At 42.5% G+C, this 23,629-nt stretch overlaps 1 protein-coding gene and 1 long non-coding RNA gene across 3 annotated transcripts in view; both read left to right on the plus strand.

The window, feature by feature from the left end:
- Nucleotides 1–18: 18 nt before the first annotated feature.
- Nucleotides 19–23,629, plus strand: part of TXNRD1 (thioredoxin reductase 1) — a 70,110-nt gene continuing 46,499 nt past the window's right edge. For both annotated transcript variants that reach the window (XM_019544771.1, XM_019544772.1), the window contains exons 1-4: nucleotides 19–87; nucleotides 10,267–10,457; nucleotides 14,908–14,968; nucleotides 19,781–19,890. In XM_019544771.1, the coding sequence (XP_019400316.1) occupies nucleotides 27–87; nucleotides 10,267–10,457; nucleotides 14,908–14,968; nucleotides 19,781–19,890 (423 nt within the window). In that variant the 5' untranslated portion in view covers nucleotides 19–26. The remainder of the gene's footprint in view (nucleotides 88–10,266; nucleotides 10,458–14,907; nucleotides 14,969–19,780; nucleotides 19,891–23,629) is intronic.
- Nucleotides 795–5,735, plus strand: LOC109316575. Its single transcript, XR_002102874.1, has 3 exons — nucleotides 795–805; nucleotides 5,031–5,120; nucleotides 5,638–5,735. It is a non-coding gene; the product is annotated as an uncharacterized LOC109316575 (long non-coding RNA).

A 23,629-nucleotide genomic window follows, 5' to 3' on the forward strand; every position in this document is an offset into this window, starting at 1 on the left:
CTAGGGCGTCATCGCCGCCGGGGGCCATGGGCAGCTCGGTGCGGAAGGGCAGAGCCGTGCAGCAGGCGGAGCCGCCCCGCCGAGCAGGTAACGCCGGGCCGGGGGCCGGGGGGCAGCTCTGCTGAGGCGCCCGGGGGTGCAGCCGCTGCCTCGGGGCAGAAGAGCCCGGGAGGCGCCCCCAGGGAGCGGCCCCCCCGCCCCGAGAGAGGGCCCGCAGAGAGCCCCTGGGCCTCGCAGCCCCTGCGGGCTTCCAGCGTGCGGGCTGTAGCCGCGGGGGTCTAAGGACACAGGCGGACAAAGTTGGTTGTCTAAATCCGGTCTCTTGTATTGGACCATCTCAAATAGCTTGCAAAGAATAATTTTTTCCAGCTATTTGAGTTGGTCTAATGAAACCGGATTTACCCAACCAACCTTGTCTGCAGGTCTCTAGCCATTTTTAAGGGACCTAAAGACCCTCTCATGGACCCAGAGGAACAGACTTCCACCTTCAGTTTCCTCTGTGCAAAAACGAAGTTTATTTCCTAACTGTGGGGACTTTTCCCCATCTTTACTTTTCCCTGAGCCTGAGGACGGGAATGTGCACCACAAAGCTTGCAGAAAAAGATAATTTTCTTTCTGTTTCTTAGTAGGTCTAATACAAAGTATCATCTCTGAACCAAGCCTCCTAGAGTTTTGCATTTCACATTAGGCATTTTTAAAGCACATCTGATTTCCTGAGTCTGGAGGGACTGCAAGTGCAAAGGCACCTTAGTTATGTTTTGTTTCCCAGAGGTAACCAGGGAGATTGACTCATTTTTCCATACTTGTTGGGACTTCCACCCTCTGCTTTGCACTGTACCTCATGTGGAAAAAAGCAAAAAGAGAATGTGCTTATCAGCTCCTACCCACTGGCTTTATTTAGGGTAAAGATTCACCTAGTCTTGAGGATGCTAAAGGGTAATTTACTCCTGCAACTAGATGCACAAAAAGCAGGAATGCTGTCTGCGAAGTGAGGTGTTATTCAGCCTGAGCAAGAGGACCAGAACCTGGCCACTAGTATTTACAAGTGCTAGATGCTGTGTTGCCAGCTTCCTACAGCATAAGTGCCCATATTAGAAGCTCTTGTCATAAGAGGTGCCCTTAGTAGCACTCAGCCAAATGTGACGTGTAAGTGCTGCCAGTGGGGGGACAACTCTGTGCCACCAATGCAGTAGGGGCCACAACTCTGCACCACTGCTGCTGGGCATTGGGATGTGGGGCTGCAGCTCTGCCTGACCCACCGTTGACATGGCACGTTCCCCATGCCTTCCTGACGCATCGCCGGTGCTCATAGGAGAGGGGACCAGTTCTGAAGTGAAATAGAGACCGAACTGTCCTTTCACCCATAGATAGATAGATAGACAGATGGGCGTGGGGGGGCATGGGTGGACAGATATAGAGATACTAGCCAACTGCTTGCCCAGGAGCAAGGGGGGAGGGGAGCTTGCTCCACTGTCCCCTCCACCAGCACGCTGTGCCACTGCTGCCTCCAGCACCGCTGGCCTTGCACCCTGACTGCTGCTGCTCTGCATTCAGCCACAACCCCCTCCTCCCCCCCACCTCCTCCTGCTCTGCATCCGGCAGGAAACCCAGTGCCTCAGGTGACAGGCACTTCTAGCTTACCGGCACCCATCATTCCCCACTTGTGCCAGATGACAGGGATTTTACTGTATAAGAAGATATGTAGAGATATATATGTAGCTATCAAGGTTTGCTCCCTGCTGAAGTGCCTGGGTCTGGAGCAGCTTCCCCCCCCACCAATGCCCAGTTCCAGTGCCTCAGAGGAAGCAGAGCCTGGTGTTTATATATCTATATAAACCTTGATGTTTTCAGAAATTATTAGAACTTGTGAGTCTTACAGGGAAAGGAACTGATGCAGATGCTGTATGTAACACAGTGGTTCTTAACCTTGTTAGACTCGAGGAATATATGCCAGCTGTTATTTTTCGCTTGTTTTTTGACTACAGAAAAGTAACAAAGCCATTCTTCTGAACTCTGAAAGATTCCAACAGGGCGGAATGTATTTGACACTATGGATATGTATTTGAAATCTCTGGATTTATTTTGTAAATCACGTTTGCACGTCTAACAGTGCTAATACTGTGTGGCACCCCACAACACCCATGAAAGGATCTCAAGGCAACTGGTCCCATGGTGCCTGGTTGAGAATCGCTGCTGTAACACCTTGTGCTGCTAGGATATGTCTGGATTAGAACCGAGACATTATTTCAGTGTGAAGGGGCTTGCCACTAACTGCCCATTTTGTACCTGTTAAATGGATTTGATAACAGTCTTTGCATATCTGAAGGACAGTTATTAAAGAGAGAGACTTTTTTTTCTGTGGCTGTAGGGAGCAGGGCTAGGAATAATGGCCTCAAGCAGGGGAAGTCTAGATTGGAGATTAGGAGGAACTTTCTGACTACGAGGGTGGTGAAGTGTTGGAACAGGCTGCCTAGATAAATTGTGGACTCTCCATCCCTGGAACTTTTCAAGAGCAGATTAGACAGGCATTTGGCTGGGATGGTTTAGTGAGGGATGCTGCTGCCTTGAGCAGAGGTCTGGACTAAAGGGCCTTGAGCTCCTTTCCAGACCTATTCCTCTGTGATCTTGATAAGTGCCACTTAAAATATGAAACTTTGAACCAATGTCCAAAATTAAGGGCATGGCACAAATCAGTACTGGGAGTTAATTTAGTCTAACTAGAATTATTTAAAGTTTTTGAACAGCTTTAGACGGTCTTGCTGTGCATGTACCTGCAGAACGGAGCAAATTGACCCCTCTCCCTCCAATAGTAAGTAGGGAATTGAAGCACACCTTTGATTGGTTTCCACTGCCCAGGTTATTATTAAGACATGTCTAGATGGTCAAGGGGTATGGTTGTCTATGGTGCAGGTTGTTTTGTATTGTAGAAGTGCTGAGCTAGTATTAAATGTGCTATCTCAAGTACCGGAGGCAATCTAGCTGCATTAGTACAGTGCTCAGATGAGCTCCAAGACATCTGCAGTCAACAGATACCCTCAAAACTGTCCTTTCTAGACAGAAACGCTGGTCATTGACGCATTCTGATGTGTTAGCCTGCATCTTAATGAGGCTTTTGAACCCTGTTAAAGTAACTCAAGTAATCTAACACAACTGAAAAAACCCCCACATTCTGTGTCCCTCAAGATAGAAGGTGAGGGAGTGGGGGGTAGGGAAGAGACTAGTAAAATAGAAGATTAACAGAGAACATTTTTGCATGATTCCAATTCGAGTTAATTTATTTGAATGTTTCAGTAGCTGTCAAATTATTTGATTACTCATTCTTTACTGAGCTCCGATTGCAGTACAACTCTAAATCTTTTATTTTCTATAAACAATCAGAAACTAGGACAGTCAACTGCTTCCTTATTCTTATCTCTGCATGTAAATATCATACCACCTACCACTGCATATGCAGGAACAGTAGGAAGTGAAAGCTTGGAGGAGAGGAATGTTAGAGTGGGTTCGGGGCTGGAACATTTTTATTCTCTTTGATATCCAAACCTGTTAATCTGTTACCAATAGTTGTCAAACATAATGTTACAGATTCAGAGTATTCCATTACTGTAGGATCAGAAATACGTTCCATAAAGCAAGTATGCTAGTGATTAGCAAAATTGGCAAGGACAATGATGACTAGCACATGAAAAGTAAATTGATTTACAGATAAAATGTTGTCTATTTTATCATAATACTTCCTTAAACAGCCGTTCTCTTTAAGGCAGTAGTTTTTGAACTGTGTTCTGTGGAACCCTGGGATTCGGCAGTAGGTCATCCGGGGTTCAGCAACGAGATTGGGCATAATGGCAGAGTGGGTCCTGAGGTGGTGTGTTGCCCTAGTGGGGTCACTTGGCTCCGCGTCGGTCTTTAGGACAGGGGTAGGGGTTCTATGGCAGAAGAAGTGATATGAAAGAGTTCTGTGACTTTAGGAAGCTTGGAAACTACTGCTTTAAAGCATGTACTTTTATCTTTAGTCTGTACTGTTTCTCTCAGGATACTGTAAAATCTTCAGATAGCAGTGGTTTGCATGAACATGCTTAGATGATGCACTTCCTAGATACAAAGGGGTGAAAATGGGAAGGGGGAAATGCATCATGAATGACTCCTCATTTTCCTGAAGATTTTCCTGACTCTCGTTAGTTTTATCTTTCTGTTTTTTAATTCAAAATTCTTAATAGTTTGTCTTTTAAGTCTGTAATGTATGAAATAAACAAAGAAAAATAATGTTAAAGGAACATGAAAGAGGTACAGTCAAGTACTGAAAAGTGAGAGAATGTCAGAAAGTGTTTTTGGTTTGTTTTGGGGTTTTTTTTGCGAGTGTGTATTATGACTCTGAGATGTTCTTTAACAATATGATCAAGTTCTGTCCTTCCTCCCGACCTGTTTCTCAGTACCACTTCTACCTACTTATACAGAGTATAAACTATGCATGATATTAGTTCAAAGCCAAAAAGCTCATGATTTACCAGATAGTTCACTGGGCTGGGCCCCACAGAATTTCAAGCTGTGGTGACCCCACAGCTCAGCACTGCTCAGTATGTGCATCTACTACTCCAGATACTCCCTACAAAGGATTATGTGTTAATTAGCACCTCCCCCCATTCATGCCTTTTCTTGTTATGAGGCCTGGAATTCTCCAAAAATGTATATGCAGATGAAGTGCAGGGCAATCTGGTCCAGCTTTACCTCATGGAGGGCAGGGCGACACTAATCATATGTGACAGCCTGAGGAAGAGGCTGACAGAGAGATTCTGAGTGAACTGTTTGAGACCCCGTTTAGTGATATTTGCCAGACATCTAAGGCTGGTAAAGAAACAGGAATCATTAGAAATGGGAAAGGCAGGCACAGCTCAGCTGTGGGAGTGAAGAGGAAGTTGAAATGTATGCAATGTAGTGGCTCACCTTGACTTGAAAAAGAGTAGGACTTGATAGGGACTGTGCGCAATGAGCACTACTGTGTATCTTATTCTGATGGGCTGTACCTTTTAGCTAAGATCGGGCAGGGGAAATACCATGACCACTAATTCAGTTTTCCTAGTTGCTGGGGTTAACAGCTTTTCTGGCACAGGGTAGTACCTGCGAAGGTAATGTATAGTTTCACAGTTGGTAGGGTCGGAAGGGACCTGAGCAGATCATCAAGTCCGACCCCCTGCCATAGCAGGAAAGAGTACTGGGGTCAACTGACCCCGGTGTTAACCTCCCACTTGCTGCTTGAGTGGGAAGATCTTTGCTTTATGCCCACTTTATGGAAATGACACTCCTCCCTAGGTTGCTTCTGTGACTGTACGGTTGAGGGCAAGCAAACTTGAGGGCATATGAACCCTAAGCCTCAGGGCTTGAGGCTCCATGTAGGATGCCTGCCAAAGGATTTGGAAACATCTGAAGCCCCAGGTGGGGGTGGAGGATGTTTGCCCGTAGTAGGGCCACTTATAGTTCTTGACTGACTCACGGATTTGGAATGGATTTGGCTTGGAACATGAAAAATTTTCCTTAAAAAAAATTTTAAAAAATCAAACAATCAGGGAAGACTGTGATCTAGCAAGTAGTTTTCGCAGGGACAGGGGTCAACCACCTTTCTGACATGGGGTAGTACCCGTGAAGGTAATGTATAGTTACCCTCCCCTGTTCATTTCCCGTGGGAAGATCTTGGCTATATGGCCACTTTATGGAAATGGGAGACTCCTCCCTAGCTTGTTCCTGCTGCCATACAGCTGAGGGCAAGTGAAACTCGGGGACATCCGAACCCCAAGCCTCCAGGCTTGGGCCTGCACATAGGATGCCTGCCAAATGATTTGGAAACATCTGAAGCCCCAGGTGGGGGTGGAGGATGTTTTCTGGTAGTAGGGTCAATATGGTTCTTGAGTGACTCATGGATTTGGAATTGATATGGCTTGGAACACAAAACATTTTGCTTAAAAAAATAAAAGAAAATAAAAAAATCAAGCAACGGACACTACCAAATGGACGGAGGACTTCAGTCTGGGACATTTTTGGTCAAAGACCAAAGTACTCAAAACAAGCATCCTTGACCTTCAGCATGCCAACAACTGAGTCATCTTTGCGTACAATGAGGAAAACCTCCAGACCACTTGGATCTTTTCAGAGAAGCCCATCAAAATTTGGTTTCTCTCTCAACACTGAGAAAGCTAAAATGCTTTATCAGCCTTCCCTGCCCTGGACCATGAATGTGACCCCCTTCCCCCAAATTACCATTGAGGGAAAGACCCTGGAGGTAGTCAAGCACTTCCCTTACCTCGGCAGTCACCTCTCTCAGAGAGTAACCATTGATGAGGAGATACAGCACAGTATCCAGTTTGCAAATGCTTCCTTTGGGAAATTTCTTCAGCATGTCTTTATTCATCACGTTCTCCAGAAAGACACGAGGATTGAGGTCTACAATTTAGTCAGCATCTCTGTTCTCCTCTATGGATGACCTACTGTCATCATCGCAAGGGCCTGGAAAGGCATCACCAACAGTGCCACTAGAAAATCCTTTACATCAGATGGGAAGATCACTGCACGAACACTAGCATCCTTGCTGAAGCCAATGTTATCAGCACTGAGTTGGGATCTTTAGGCTCCAACTTTGCTGGACTGGACATTGCGTGTGGGTGCCTGACTCTGAACTCCCAAAACAAGTGTTATACTCACAGTGGCCAGAGGAAATGCTGCAAGGACACGCTGAAGGCATACCTCAAGAAGACGGATGCCAGCATCAAGACTTGGGAGAAGCTGGTTGCTGACCAGGTCTAATGGCACTGCAACTTCAGTTAAGTGGTTGCTCATTTCGAGGTAAAGGTGTGTCACCCTTGAAGCAGGGGAGAGTGGGGGAAGGAAAAGGAGAGAAATCCTGACCTATGGCCTATCCTCTTCAAAAAGACCTGCAACTTCTGCAGTTGGGTCTGTGGCTCAAGGACTGGACTCTGAAGTCACCTCAAGACCCATCAGTGAACCATGATAGAGATCATCCTTGAATCAAAGGATTGCCACTAATGACCAGGAATCCTGGTTTTCTTGATTAAAAGAATTGCAAATTCTCTGATAGAAACCCCAGAATCTGTGATTAAAATGAAATGCCACTACATATGTAGGTATCAATTAAACAAAATGTTTTATTGATAGATGTACAATTTTAAAGCAATTTGGAAGCTTACCAGTGTCTCAATCACTAATAAAATAAATTCTAAATACCTATAAAGTTTAGTATTTGATTTTGGGTTTTTTATCATGGAAAATCAGAGTTCCCCCTGTCCCTTTAGCTCACAGAATGCATGTCCAGGCCCCTCACTCCCAAGCCACAGCCCCACATCTCTGCCAGTGCCCCTCACTTCCCCCCTCCTACTTTCCCCACCCCCCCAGCCTCTCAGCCCTGCTGGTGCCCCTCACTATTCCCTTCACAGCCCCACAGCCCTGCTGGTACCCTGTCCCGTTCCCTGCCAGGGTCCTGCGGCCGTGCATTCTGGCCCCAGGCCTCGTGCATCACCTAGCTGGGAAGCAGCCCCAACCCTGCCCAACTCACTTCCTCCCTATGGGGGCCTTAGCTCTACCTTTCCTCCCCACCAGACGTACCTGCAGGAGCTGCTCTCTAGACTGCCTGGGGCCATGTGCATGTACATGCATATGGCACCTCATGCCTGACCACCCTCCTCCTGTTCCCCAGCCCCTTGCAGGCTGGAACTCTGCCAGTCTGCAGAGGGCTTTTTGCAAAAGTGCAAAATCCATTTGCTTTTCCATTAAAATGAGAAATCCATGTTTTTTTCGGGTAAAGAGGGCAATCCATATTTTTCTCTCTTTTTCTGTGAGAAACAAAACCTGGATCCCTGCTCATGATGAGGCACCCTGCAAATTTAGCTTCTCTATAGCATCAGGAGAAATTTGTAACTTCCTTAATTCCTATACTAATAGTTTAATCCATTCTGGGGCAAGAGTTCTAAAATTCCAACTTACAATGCATATAGTGTGTTTTAACTGCTATCTAATCATTATCCATGATTATTTCAGTTTGTTAGGCTTGGGAAGTCTTGGACTGCAATCCAGGTGTATTACTTGGGTTTGCTGTACTATTTTTGTAATAAGTTTTGGGTCCAGTGACTTGTTAGGTGAATCTACCCTATCTAACTGATTAGAATGCTATGCTGTGGCTTGCTGGACTGTTAGGATATCAGCAGTTCTACCCTGCTTTGGTTACCCTTCCAAGGTTCATCAACTTGGACTGCTTGGATTTGATGTTGAGTTTGCCCTCTCCTAGACAGACTCACCTGAAAAGGCTATGGAAGTACTGTCTCCCTTACTTTGAGGTCAGAGGTAGTCTCCAGTTCCTGAGTTGGGGGCATAAATACTTTTAAAAACGTGACCCCATGCCTCAAATGCTTTCTTGCATATTTAGGGTTCTAGATTGGCTGGGACAGTCCTGGATTTTGGCGGCTGGTCCCAGCTGACCAGGGAAAATTAAAATGAGCATCCAAACGTGGAGCACTGAGGCAGAGTGGAAGGATCATGGGCATGCAGTGCCCAGGTTTCACATTGTCCCCTACAGTCATCCTATACATACTGGTTACTCCACCTAGGAAAGCCAGGCTTCCTTTGACCACATGCACTTTTGATACATGTTTGATTGTAGTTACTTTTGTGAATAACAGTTTTCTGTGTTTATTTTTAATATTCTGTGTGACTAAAATCCACACCTGGAAAATTGAGACGGTCTGGGAATAATTCAGTAATTTCAGTTGTGTTGGGGTCAGTGTGGGCTAGTGAACAGAGCAATGGATTAGGATTCAAGAGATTGGGATTCTGTTTTCAGCTTTGCTTGATGACCTTGTGCAAATCACTTTGTCACCCTGTTTCAGGATTCCCACGTATAAATATCAGGTTAATAGAACTCACCTCCTGTGCAAAACACTGTGATGAAAGATGTTGTATATATTAATTATTATGATAGCCTCCGTAGTGACCACAATAATTCCAAGTGGCAATACAGGAAATCCAGGTGTGCAGATCATCTCAGACAAGTGACACTGCAGTTTAGGGACTTGCCACTTTGTTTGTGTAGGCCACCTTGGTCATGCTTCTATAATTATATATATACACGATACTTTTATCACCTTATAACAAGTCATGCTGAAACTGACTTTGCTTTGAAATTAATAGTTGGATGAAGATGCTTTGAAATGGCTACATCCAATAGATCACAGAAAGTTTGGTAGTGTAATGATTTGCGTTTTTTTAAATTTGTAATTTGTTTTATATTATTTCTATACAAATATATTGCATGCATATATTAGTACAACTAAAATGGAAAACACTACTAAAATTACGTACATTATTACTAGATTATGGTTTTAATAACTATAAGAAACTTTTTTAGACTATTGATATTATAGTAAAGAGCCATAATAACATTTCTATATTTGTTTATTTTAACTAGGCTGATTTAGTTTACAGTAAAACAGAATGGGAGACAGAAATGTTAAAAATACTGAAATATTATTATTAGTAAATACTGTAAATAAGAAAAGGTATAATTTGAAGTTTATGAACTATTAAATTAATTGCCACAGTCTTATTCTGTAGCAGGCTTGTGTGACTTATATTGTGAATACTTAGGAAACATTTCAGATTATCATATGCTTTATTTACCTCTCAAAACATCTCCTCTGTAGCACTAATTAGAGCAGCATGGTTAAATCCCTGAATGCCTTATTGAAAACATCCCAGAGCTATGTAGGAAAGACAGTACATTGAAGGCAGAAGACCATCTAGGAAGTTTCATGCTTAGACAATAGTTATCAATCCTGCAATAAGATCTGTGTAGGTAGACCCCTTTAATGAGACTCCACAAGGATGCTGGATCTTCCTAGACAAATCCAAGTGCAAGATCTGGAACACAACCTTGTTTTGCATGACAAAAAATGTGTTTCTGTAGGGTTATCCATAACAAGATGTGGAGTGAATTCCTGGCCCAAGTACAGTCAATGGGAATTTCACCATTGACTTTTATTGGTTCAGGAAGGAGGCTATGATTCAACTTTGCTTGATGTTGGCTGGGGGAGCATAGAGAGCAATGAAATGAAGTGTGAGGTAACTAACATTAGATTTCCTTTTTATTTAAACTTTTAAAGAAAAGTCATTGATTTAACTTCATCTGTATTTCTTTATCAGGGTGTTATCTTTATCACAAACCATTTTGCAATTCTGTCTCTGCTTACTCCACTTTGTTTTTATTTCTTATAGCAAAAGAAGATTTTCATCAAGTAACACAGAATACAAACAATGGGAGAGCCATTACAGCTTCCAGAACAGAAGATAGCACTAAGTCCAGTACTAAAAGTAAAGATGCAGAATTGATTTTGCAGATACAGTCCTACATAGATAAAAACACTGTGGTGATCTTCAGTAACACAACATGCAGTCTAAGTACTGAGGTAATATTTTAAGTTTTCAGGCAGAGGAGTACAGGGTTTGTCATGCCTTAGGAATTCTGTTTCCTTGATTTCTCTGGATTCCATTTCAGCCTGGCTTGCATAAATCCACCTTCCTGGAGACATATGCAGGATTACAGTCTTGAATGTTGGTTTCTATTACTTTTCCCTTTCAAAAACTTTTAATTCTTTTTCTTCCACATAAAGGATCTGTCCAGTTTCTCTTCTGTGGGTGGACCCTACCTGCAGCTGCTACTCAGTGTGTTTTCGGCGACAAATACCTAGTCCTGACCTTGGCCCTCAGTATAAGTATTTAAGCGTGTACCTAAACTGTTTAAATTGCACTTATTTTAATGGGATGTACTTAAGCCTCTGCTGGAGACTCATGTGTATGCTGAACTGCTTTACCAGGCCATCTTAGATGTTCTCTGCCTAAAATGAAACTGTAAAGACTAGATCTGTCTTTTTATACCATTCCTGTCAACAGTTCCTAATCCTAGATTGCTTTTTTTCCTATTTGCTTCCATGGGCTTTTGCTCAAGTGGGTAATATGAAATTTCTTACTCTGGTGAAGTATCTTTTGGGTGAAGACAGAAGCGACAATTTTTGCCCAATCTGGCCCCTGGAAGTGCTCTACATCTGTGACCAAACAGAAGTTCACAGATGCAAAACACTTAAAAAGGGCCCAATCCTGCAAAAATCTGAACCCTCATGAAGATGTTTCAAAACATAGCATCTTCTGTAACTCGTCCCTGCCTGCCTCCCAGCTTCCAAGCTATTTTCAGCATGGGAGGGGAGGAAAGGAGCAGAGGGAGTTCAGTCTGGAGTATTCTCAGTTCTCACTGGAGGGCGGGGCTCCAATTCATCCATCCCATCCTCCAGTGTTGGCTTGGGGACCCCCCAGAACAAGCTCCCTCTGCTCCTTTTCCCACCACCCCTTCTGAAAACAGGGACAGGCTTGGAGGGAGGAAGGGCCATTGCTACGGTAAACTAGTTGTGGGCTTGTAGCCAGCAGCTGATTTCCTCCCCCCCCCCTGTGAGCAGTGAACTTCTATTTGGTCCAGGGGATTGTTGTAATTCAAAATGATTCCTGCAAAGTGCTGTGAGTTACAGTGGGGAGCTGCATTTCTGTCTGCACCCTTTTTTCTTCTTTCAGTGTTCCTACTTCACCTTGGTTCTGTAATTGCGTTGCTCTACTATTTGGGGATTCTTTAAAAGTTCCTAATTTATGTAGTTTGCCTTGGTAGGAAAAATAGGACTGTCAGATTCTACCCTTTTCTGTTAGTTTCTACCCTTTTCAGGTATCCATTTGGTTTGATTAATTGAGGATTATTATTTTTTTAAAAGCTGACAGCTTGTGTTTTTCTAGCATGGCTAACTTGTTTCACACTTATCAGGTCAAGAAGTTCACAGGAGAAAATTCACGCCTCCATATATTGCCTCTTGTAATAAACTTCCTGTGTGTGTGTATGTATATACTTCTACACATTAGTTGTGGTAGTTTTGGAGTGATGTTAATGATAACATCTTTTTATCGTGCTCTTATTTACCTATAGCTTTGCATCGGCCTTTGTTTTATCTGCTGTTTAGCTCAATCAGTTTCTGCTTTTTTCTCAGACTTCAGGAAGGGTACTTGGTAACTGACAGCTTGTCTGTATCCCTCCCAACTGCACATTTGGTCCAATAAAAGATATCACCCACAAAAATCCTTGCCACTTACCCATTAATTGCACACTTTTGTTCTAATGTATGTGATAAAGAGGGAGTTCACATGGTCTCAAAGAAGAACAAGTTTTATTTCAAATTAATAAATAATGTTTTTAAGGTGATGGGCATTTTAATATTAGCCTCAAGGCCAGATCTCCATTGGCAGAAGATCCATATTAAAGCTCAGCTGTTTTATTTTAAAGTGAATGTGAACTCAAGTAATCCATTTTAGAGGCCAACCATGCTTCCATTCACGTAAAGCTTCACTTTAGTTGGAGAAGTATAAGGCCCTAAGGCCTTCAAAGCCACTAAATAGTGCTAGTATAGTACAGGCAGTCCTCGGACTTATGACACAATTGGTTCCTGAAAACCATTTCTTAAATCGAAACATTGTTTCTTATGAGAAAATTGGTTCCAAGTTGCAATGTTATAAATGAGGGATTGGTTCCTGAACCAAGGCCCAATACCCTATTTTCACTAAAAATACCCCAGAATTTTGTACTTGATCAATTATAGATGAGTAATATAGCTACATTAATGTATTTATATTGTAAATAGCAATCATACTAATTTGGAAGGACTTCTTTGAGGTGACTTTGCTGGACTTTTTGAAGGGTTCTTGGCTGGACTTTTTGAAGGGTTCTTGGCTGGAGGCTTCTTGGGAATCTTGGCTGCAGGTTTTTCTGGAGTCTTGTCTGCTTTCTTAAAGTATCTAAGGAAGTTTGGACAGATGTTCTCCAGGGAGATGAGTGACACAGTGAACTTGTTTGCTGGAGTGGCGTTGTATCAGATCAAGCATTGTAAAGTTGAAACTGACATCATAAAGTTGAAGTAGGGTGTTAATTTATAAATGTTGTAACTGCGAAACATAAATCGAGGACTTCCTGTACAATTAAATTATGGCACTTTACTTCTTGTAGTGAGTAGTCAAATGAAACTTTATAATGGATAGGTAAAGTATAGAAGCATAGAAAAGTAGGTCTTGAAGCAACCTTGGGAGTTCATTTAGTGCCTGCCTCTCCACCCTTTATTCAAGGCAGGATCATCCCTATTTAAACTATCCTGGACAAGTTTTTGTTTAACCTGTTCTTAAACATTTTGCAAACAACCCTGTCACACAACTAGCAGGCACAATGCCTGAAAACATCAAAAACTTCCTAACTTGCCACAAGAAAAGCGGCGGGGGTGATGGGGTGGTGGTGGTGGTAAGGGTAGAATAAACTTCTTATTTTTCCAAAGTGTTGGTTTGATGGCAGTCTGTTAACAGTAAGGAAGAAGTTAAATGGCACTTTGAACTTTGGTGATCACCTTTCTTTTTATGGTGTCATATTTAATGTACACCTTATTTTAATACTTAAATTTGTTATTTATATTATTACAATGTCTAGGAACCCTCATTGTGGGCCAGGATCTCATTATGTCACACATGATACTAACACAGAAAGAGAAAGATGATCCTTGTCACTGACAGCTTACATTCTGAAGTTAAGCCAAGGAAGCACATAGAAGCAGACAAAAGGGGGAGTACAAGGAAACAATGAAATAATAATGGTCAGCATGACAGGCAGTGGTCTTGACAGCTGATTGACTGCTGGTATGCTGCAGAGGAATTGCAGAAAAGTATAGTTTTAAATAGGGATTTGAAGGCAAATAAAGTAGTTTTGCAGATGGTTACAGGGAGTTATTTTAAAGTGTTAAGGACCAGAGGTTGATGCTGCTTCAGCATGAAGGGGACCCTTTAAAATTTTTGAAAAAGTGGGTGGTAGATGCAGGCATACTGGGCTAATCTGAGGCAGGAGTCCTCTTCTATATACTAAATGAGACATTTGTAAGTATGGTAAGGAAGGGGTGGGAAGGGCATTGAAAGTAAGAGCAGGTCACTTACATTTGATGTGATTAAAAGGGGGAGCTGACAGATGTAGAGAGAGGAATGACATGATCGAAGTGACAGGCTGGAAGAATAAGCTTTCCAGCAGCCTTCTCACTAGATGAGAGAAGGGAGAAATTGCAGTTGTCATTCTTGTCAAATTAACTTTGAATATGTTAGCAAAAATCTACATTGGGCCTTAATTTGCCAATTTTAAGCTGATAGGGCTGGTTTTTAATGGGATTTAGAGGACATATCAAAGTGATGTGATCCAGTTCGTCCCTGAGTTCAGTTTGCCTCAGGCAGGTGAATATAGTGGAGAAGAATTCCAGAGAGCAATTTACAGTTTCCTGATGCCATCATCAGGGTAGAATTTATGTCAGCATCAGCATGACTTAGAACAACTTTGGAACTGTTCTAATTTACTTTATTGGCATATGGTGCTTAAGACGAGTCAGTGGGATCACTTAGGCAAGTAAATTCTCTCTAATAGCAGTAAAGGGTTCTCAGTCAGTCCAAGAGAGATTCTCAAGGATGTTTAGGCGCATTTAACTCCTGTCAAAATAATTTCAATGGGAATTAGGCCCTTAAGCAGGAGTTAGGCACCTAAACACCTTTGAAAATCAGATTCTAAATGATTTGCCTAAAGCCACCGATTTGAGACTGTAGCAGAAACAGGAAAAAGCCCCCCAGACCTCGAAATTATTCCCTACCCTTTTTGCTTTAGTGCCTCTTGTGAGAAGATTCTCAATGGCCAGATGAAAATAATATAGATTATCCTCTTACTGGAGGGTAATAGATGCTCCAGTAGAGGGTGAAAAGAGAGATTTCACTTTTATGTATCTTTCTATTAATATTTATGCATTCTGTTTTATGTAGGTAAAGGAGCTGTTCAAATCCATGAAAGTTCCCTACTTTTCACTTGAACTAGACCAAACTGGTAAGGCTTTTTTTATTTCCATTTGAGTTGCTTGTATGCAAAGAAAAGCTAGTGACAAGCTGTAAATAACTTAGTCTTTCTTAATATTTCCTGTGATTTACTTCCTCCTTGTCTGCTTCTAAGGCCAGTCTTATCTGTCAGTTATGGTAAAGAGATGTTCTTGTGAAATCTGTGAATTGTTTCGTTTCTTCCTGAGAACTGTAGAGTTACCTTTGTCTAGCAAATTAAAACTACAGTACCAAATGGTATCCAGATGGTTACTTTTATTTGTCATGTTTCAATTAGACCAAATTTAGACCGTATTAGATTTCCTGACTTGTTCATTCTGGGCTCAGTCTTTGATTGTGCCAAGAGACAAATATGGCTCTAAGTTACCTTTATACTTCCTGTGATCCAGGGGGAGTCAAAAGTTAAATTGGCCCTTGGCACAGGTTAGAGTAGCCATGGGGATAACAACTAATTTATGTTGTTTTAGGCAACAATGACTAGGGATCAGTAGCTGTATTGTGGCCCCATTCAATCCAGCCTTGACCTGCATCCCCATAAATGTCTCGGGTGCAAGAACCAGTGATATAAACCCAAAAAACCTGCCTGTTTTGGCCCTTTTAAGGTCACTTTACTTTGCTCCAGCAAAACAAAGTGACATTAATGGGGTCAAAGATGTGGCATTTTGATTCATCAAGTCATCCGTGCCTCTGAATTTGGCCCATTGACCGTTTTATGGGCATGTGTGTGTTGCGTCGTCTTTGGGAACTTGGCATTTAGCCAGAATCCGTAATGAATTGAATTGAGTTGAATTGGTCCATTGACCCCAAATCTCTTGGAGTCTGAGATGATACAACCGGTATCACCAAGAAACCAAAAGATTGGTGTAAAGGAAGTAGCATAAGCACACAATTGTTATAGCGTGAGGTGTTTGTTCTTAAAGTCCTCATGGCAGCTACTTTTCCAATCAAATTATTTTATCAAAAATCTTGCTGAAGTAAGGTTATCTTTTGTTGACATTGACTTAATGGGTGATTGCACTTACTGCTTTGTGATATGCAGATTCCTAGCTAGGTCAGCAAAGAACTTTGCCCTGAAATGCAGTTCTTAGAGCTGGACAATGCATATCTTAAGGGTATATGCCTACTACACTTGTGCCTTCTTTCTAATAGGTACTTGGAAATCTTTCTCCACACGGGTACTCCATTTGAGAATAAAAGCAACTCAATTCTGAAATAATTACTTTGCCTACCAGACGTGTAGGTGGTAGAGTTTGTGCCCTGATTAGGAATTCCCTTCTCAGCCTCACCCCACCTCACCTGCTGCTGGAAGGAGGTGTCAGCACAGCTGGCAGCAATTTAAAACCCTGAATTCAGCAGCAAAAAAACAGCTGTGGGGGCAGGTGAGGAGGTTAACTTCCTGGATGCTGGCCTCCTTGAGTTCTTCCCCCATAGCAACAGTGTCTCCCATGGCAGGGGGTGAGGCCCTCACTCTCCTGCATCTGAAGCTGGGTGCCCCACTGCCGCCGTTCCAGCATTTCTGAGATAGGGCCTTAGTGTAAATGAGAATCAGGACTTCAGCATGTTAGGACCTGAACGTACAAGGAAGCTCCCACAAAATAAGCTAAGGTTTGTGGCTTTAAATAGTAAAAGCTCTTTCACACCAACCTCCTTCCTCAATGTTCTTATTTCATATTAGGTGTGCCTTTTTTGCAGTTCAGCTGATTCCAGTTTCAAAATGGACTACAGCATACGAAGGCATAGTGCAGAATAAGAGTGTCCCTACAGGAGCCTGCTATGGAAAAGCAATTCCAAGCAATTTCCCTGGGTAGATGAGCCCTTTTTCCCTTTTACTGTTCATTTTACATTTTAATTTGATTTTAAATAATACCATAGGTAGTTTGGTACTTTTAATAAAGTCAGATAACTACCTGGTTCCCTGTGGAGGGGTGTGGGGCATGGGGCCAGTTCCTTGTATGAACTTACCTTTTGCTTCCCTTAGCAGAAACAGCCTCTGTCTACCCTGTGGTAGCTCAGGAGTTACAATGGGGTTTGGGCTCCATCCCTTATCTGCTGGGCCCAGAAGATTTGTCCAGAAATACAGGACCAACAGCACATGCTGCATCTGCTTTAAAGGGGAGCAAACTGCTTCACTTGCTCTAGGAGTACCAGGAGGATTTTGGGTGGAATGAATTGCTGCATGGCTCCCTCTTTACTCACCCAGTACGAGGTCATGTTTTTAAGGCCATAACCTGTCCCACAGTGATGTTAACATGAACATATGTTTAGTGATTGGTGGTAGAGGAAAAGCAGTTTCAGATTTTCCTTAATATTAATTAGAGATTGCCACATGCAACTTAACCTTTTGTCCCAATAAGCTTTTCATGGAATTTCTAAACTGTTCTGGACTACATCTTTAGTTGGTGGGTGTATTAATATGATTTCATTGAAGTTGCACTGATTCTTACCAGCTGTGAACATTGTCTCAAATGACATCTGTTTCAGAAAAGGATCCAAATCTACATGTTAGATTCAAGGTCCATTTATAGGTATTGCCCTGAAAGGGTCTGTTAATCTTTGTGGAAAAAAATATTGATTCACAAACTGTGGGCTGTTGTAATTACCGTTAATGAAAGAGATTGTACCGAGTGTTTGCAAGAGCTAACACATACAGAACTACTTTTTTGCTTTGTCATTCTGCCTCTGGCAGATTGCCCAGTGCGGCAAGGGAGAGGCTTCTGACATTCATGACCCGCACACACAACTCTTTAAATTTCTGCCGGCTTTTATGGCTGCCCTGGGGTTTTTGGGCTCTGGTTAAGGCTATGAATTTATGACAAAGATCTACTGGTAGTTATCTGAAGTAACTAGAATATTTATACGAGATCTGTCTTGACCAGCTAATAGATCTTTGTCAAATTTAATTGCATAATTTTAGGTGAGCATTCTTGAGGTTGTTTAAAAGGAATGCAATGCGAAGATTCATGTGTTTTAGGTGTCCACAGAAGGCTGAGGTTTTTTGGTAGTGCATTGGGGAAAATGTTCACAAATTATAGTTAGTGTTCAAAATCTGTGTCCTCACTTTCCAAAGATATGCATTGGTTCCTACTCTTCTTTTTCCCCATATTAAAATATGTTAAGACTTCAATTCTAGGCAATTATTAAATATCAATATTTGTAATGAGTTTTCATCTTCAGAGCACTTTACCATTATTAAACACTTATTTTTTTAAAAAAAACCCTTGAGGTAAGTGTTACCAGTTGGTTACAGAGCAGAAAACTGAAGTAGCAAGGTTGAGGCCTAGATTACAGTAAGCCTTCCCTTTTGTATTTGTGTGTGCAGGTGTGTTTCTACTACTGGGGTGGGCAAAATGCAGCCCGGGGGCTGGATGTGGCCTGCCAGGCCATTCTATCCAGCCCGTGGGGCCCCTAAATATTTAGAAAATGAATATTAATCTGCCCTGGGCTGCCTGTTATGTGGCCCTTGATGGCTTGCTGAAACTCAGTAAGCAGCCCTCTGCCCAAAATAATTGCTTGCCCCTGTTTTACTCTCTGGGCTCTTGACCTGATGTATGTGCACAGACTAATGATAAGTGTTTTCCTAGCCCTCTGCATGCGAATATTAGAGTTTGCACTTCATATTAAACATTAAATAAGCACAGTATTTGTCCAATTGAATAGTACGCTCCTCTTCCTAATGAAAATTGAGGTCTATGTAGGTTAGTCAAGGCTACAGGAAAAGTCAGTCAGAGCTTGTAATAGGACACAAAAAGTGACAGACTCCCAGTTGTGCATGCAGACCTTGATTTTTTTTCTTTCAGTGCTGTGCCAAGTCATAAATCTCTATGATTAGAAAATACAATTGTCTATTTGTGTTAATGTGTTATGCAGAGCTTTTCTGTGGGCAGATTTTTCAAAATGATGCATGACAACTTTTGCCGAGTCTTCTGAAAAAATACTCCCCAAAACTGACTTTCATCCTATGAAATTTTCTTTCTTTCCAGTAGGGAACTGAATCACAGGATAAACACATAGCCCTTCATAGTAGAAATGGTTTCTGAATTTGAATTTATGTAAAGCAAACACTGCCTGTAACATCAATAAATTGAATTGAAGAAAAGGTTTTGAGGGAAGCAATTAAAAGAGAATGACACAAAACTTTGAATGCAGGAGGCAAGAGTTTTTGTGGACAGTATCTTTTATTAGACCAGGTGCATGGTTGGGATAGGTTAGACAAGTTTTTAGGTATAGCAAGGAAGGGTACTCTGATGCCCAAGAACTTGTCTAAATTTATCCCATCCACGCAGTTGGTCCAATAAAGGTGTAGCCCACAAACTCTTACTTCTCACATATTTCCTGGACCATCACACTTACAACATTGCTTCAGTACTAACAACATTTTAAAGACGTTTTCATCAAATGTTAGCATGAAAAACTACTAGTGAGAAGGCTTTTTGTGTTATGCTGAGGCAAAAAGGTAAATAGTCATATTTTTCCTTTAAAACTGAAGGTTAAAAGTTTAATCACAGAATATCTAATTTCCTTGTGTTTTCCCAAGTATAGTGGTAAACTGGCAGGGGGTACTGAAATTCTAGCTGATCACTTCATAGGATTTCCTCAAAAACAGAAATAAAGCAAGTCATCCTAACTTTGCAAATGACCCATCATTTGCCCTGGGAAACATTCCCTTGAAACAGGCATGCAGTTCATGGGGAAGTAGACTACAGTTCTTGTGAAACAGAAGGCCACACCTCTAAGTGATTTCAGTTTACAGTGGCAGCCTTCATAAAGGAAGACATCACAGACTCTTTCATACTTCATATTACAGAGAACGGACAGAAGCTGCAAGAAGCACTGTATCAACTGACCTTGGAAACTTCAGTACCAGTTGTATTTGTGCAACAACAGCAAATAGGAGACTATAGCAAAACTTTAAAGGTAGGCAAAAATGCCTTTGGGTTTGTTTGTTTTTTTCATTTGAAAATTTTTTTTGATATAGATGCAGACTTTCTTTTAACATTAAGTAGCTCAGGAGGGATGTATCTTAACCTGGGGTCACAGTCAGGTTTTACAGATGGTAAACATGCATCCAATATTGCTAGATGGGGAACAGCTTCAAGTATATCAGGGTGGGCTTTAGGGACAGAGCTGTGGCAAAGAAACACTCTGTGGACACTAATCAGGAAAGAATGATCCAATACTCTTAATACATTTTCATGAAATGCTTTCTCCATTGGCTTCTCTGAAACTATCACGAGTTTGAGAACCTTTTTAATGTATATGATGCAAAAATTATTCTTAAAGAAAAAATAATAGCATGGCTTACACAAAATGGTCTCAAAACTTTCCCCAAAGTACGTAGTAGAACAGGGGTGGTCAGTTATTTTGGCTGGTGAGTCACTTATTGAGTAAATTGAGGACTGCATGCACAAATCTTTCAGAAGACATCATTTTAACAAATTATAAATAAAATTATATACTAATGATCAAACTTCTGCAACAATACATTTTATTTTTATTTCAAAAGAATATTTTTGTCTGGATTTGTTTTCTTGAGTGGTATATTTAGAGGCAATTACATAATAGCTAGAAGTAAAGTCTTACTCTTATATTTTGGGTGTGTGGGGGAGTTGGGTGTGCAATGTATGTGGGTGTGTGTGGGAGAGATGGGTGGGGAGGCGCTGAGTGTGTGTGTGTGTGTGTGTGTGTGTGTGTGCATGCACGCAGAAGAGGGGCATGTGTGTGGAGAGGCTGCCTGTGCACTAGATCCTGGGAGCCAGCCTAGTGTGATGGGAGAGGAGGGGGGGACAGGGGGCTTGTGCAGCAGAGCTTGCCCAGGTGGTGCAGAGCAGGGATTGGTGTGTCTGCCCACCCAATCCAGCCCATGGTGCCATGCATGGGGGTGAGCCCCACCTGCTCCAGCCCTGGGTAACCCATGCCACACTGCCCACCTGCACCTGCCAATGGTCCTGGCCCCAGGCAGTGCACACAACTTCCCAGCAGGGCTTCTGCATGGGGTGATCCCCACCTGCTCCTGCTCTGGGCAGCCCTTGATGTGCTCCCACCCACACCTGCCAATGACCCTAGCTCTTGCCCTGCCAGTGCACACAGGAGAACTGCTGCAGCTGCCCGGGTACTGCTTGGTTCTCCCTGACTCTAGTGGCTCCTCCTCCTTCAGCCCAGAGCAGTGCAGCAGGGGAAGCAGGTAGCATGGGGAAGTGGCAGCAGCTGTGGGGATAAGTGCTGGACAGCACATGCCCAGTCTGGCAGGGAGGAGGAAGCTGCAGCTGGGAGGTTCTTTCCTTAATGCATGGGGCTCTGACTTATAGCTGCCTTCTACCCATTTGGCCACCCACAGGTTGCTGCTCATTTTGCCAGGCTCATTTTGCCACTTGAAAGGCAGCTAGGAGCTGGAGCTGGAACCCCATGTGCTGGGGCAGAAGCTGCCCAGCTGTAGCTTCTCCTCCGCCTGGCTGGGCATGTGGTACCTGCAATGCATCCCCACTGCTGCTTCCCCCTGTTCCTGGATGCACAGGGTGGCGCAGCACAGGGGCTGGAGGAGGAGGAAGAGCTGATGGAGGCAGGGGGAGCCAAGCAGTACCTGGGCAGCTGCAGCAGCAGTGGGAGCAACCCCACAGGGAAGCTGTGCACTCTGGCTGGGGCTGGGGTCGGAGTCGGGTCGTTGGCAGGCACGGGGCAGGTGCAAGCATGAGCACAGTGTGGGCTGTTCCAGGAATGAACAGGCAGGGCTCGGACCCATGTGGCTGTGGGCTGTATTTTGCCTGCCTCTGTACTAGAACCTCTTCTTGCTGGTCATTTGGTAGCTTGTTTTGTATCCATCCTCACATAGGGCCATCTCCATCAACCAAACAAAAGGATGGGTTTTAGAAGCATGAGGGATGGAGAGAAATAGCACACTTTAGTTTGAAATGTAGTTTTTATAAACAGGGGCAGTGTGAAACAGAATATTACCCAGTAAAATAATGCTTCTTTTCAAGCTTTTCAGACAAGCAAAAAACTGGAACCTGAGTAAATCCCTGTGTTGCAAAAGGGGAATTCAGTCTGATGTTGTACAGTTTTTTTCAGGTTGCAAGTTAGTTATTTGGATACGCACAATACTGTTGACACCTCTGATGTTTTCTAGCATTCATTTCCATTTTAAGATGCTGCTTATGATTAGAAGGAAACATTTAATGGGTTGAAATGTCATTTTCTGAGGCCAGGTATACATACTGATCTTTTATTGGCATAACTGCATCGGTTCAGGGAGTGATGAGGCACGATCTCAGACTCACGTAGCTGGGCCCCTACCATGGATGCAGGGTTTTTTTTAACACTATTTATTAACAAACCAAACTTATCAAATAACATTTAAATATAGAGCAGTCCCCTAAAATATAAAGACAGCTTTTATCTTTTACCATTTGTGCTTCCCTAATTTAAGTCAGTGCCCACAGAAATGTCTTGTGTTCTTTTCTTCTCTTCCTTTCAGTTTCTGACAGTTCCTTTACATTCAGTCGATGTTAAACTATTGTGTTTTTCATCTCTATTTGTAACCTGCTTAATAATTTACCCCCTCTTTTTCTTTAGAACTCTGCATAATACAAAGCCCAGGATCTTCTATTCATCTTGGCTTTTAGATTTTCAAATTCATTCCACAGTGGATGCAGTTATACCAACTAATCTACATTTTTGCTGGTGTAGCTTATTTCTCTTGGGAGGCCAATATAGCTAAGTGAGCAAAGTGTTCCTAGCATAGACAAGGCCTAAGTAAAGAGATGTTGATTTGCCTTGAGGCTAGCAGGCTGAAAATCTAGTGTATAATGGGAAAACTACTTTCAACCTTAACTAAGAAGGCATTTTCATCCCTCCCCAGTGCATTGTTTGAACATCAGATCTGTTCAGTGTGGGAGGCAGGCTGGTACTAGGATATTTTGTGTAAGGTGAATATTGACTCTGTGAAGAGCTGGTACTCTGTCTGAATGATAATTGACATAGGGTTTTGGGAGAAAAGGATGCTTGAATGATTTGTGATATAAATGCTACCATACGAAGAAATTAACATGCTATTTGTATATTGTGTTTTGGGGTAGGATGTGGCTGTAGCCATTTAGTCTTTACTTCCTGATTTTGTTTTACATAGTATGTATTTAATGTTTCTTTATTACATGTGTTCTTATGTACTTTCACAATGGAACTAACATCTCTGTGTAGTTCAAACAGGCAAATCAACACAACTATGCATGGCATATAATTAAAGTAGTGAATTGCTTTAAGGGGACAGCTTCTAAAAAATTTCAGGTGTTACTGTTGCCTCCTGAATTCTTCTGCCAGTGTTTGCAGCTTCTCTGCTGGATTTTTATCTATTTTTTCTCTCTTTGTGATATGAAAGAAACAAGCAAAAGAAGGGATCACCCACTGACTGAGTATAGACCATGTCTTCTTTGTTGGGTCTGTGCAGAAGATAATGGGTGTAAAAGACTGCTTATCATTCCTCCTCTGATAATATAAAATTATTTACTATTCCATGTCATCTGTGAAGCTCTTTATCTCACCCCCACCTTTAAGATATCTAAGGGCACCCATAGCCAAGGGTCATAGATTTCATAGACATTAGGGCTGGAAGGGACCTCGGGAGATCATCGAGTCCAGCCCCCTGCCCAAAGGGCAGGAAGTC

The sequence above is a fragment of the Crocodylus porosus genome, unplaced genomic scaffold (genome assembly GCF_001723895.1).
Source record: "Crocodylus porosus isolate Cpor-Errol unplaced genomic scaffold, CroPor_comp1, whole genome shotgun sequence".
NCBI lineage: Eukaryota > Metazoa > Chordata > Crocodylia > Crocodylidae > Crocodylus > Crocodylus porosus.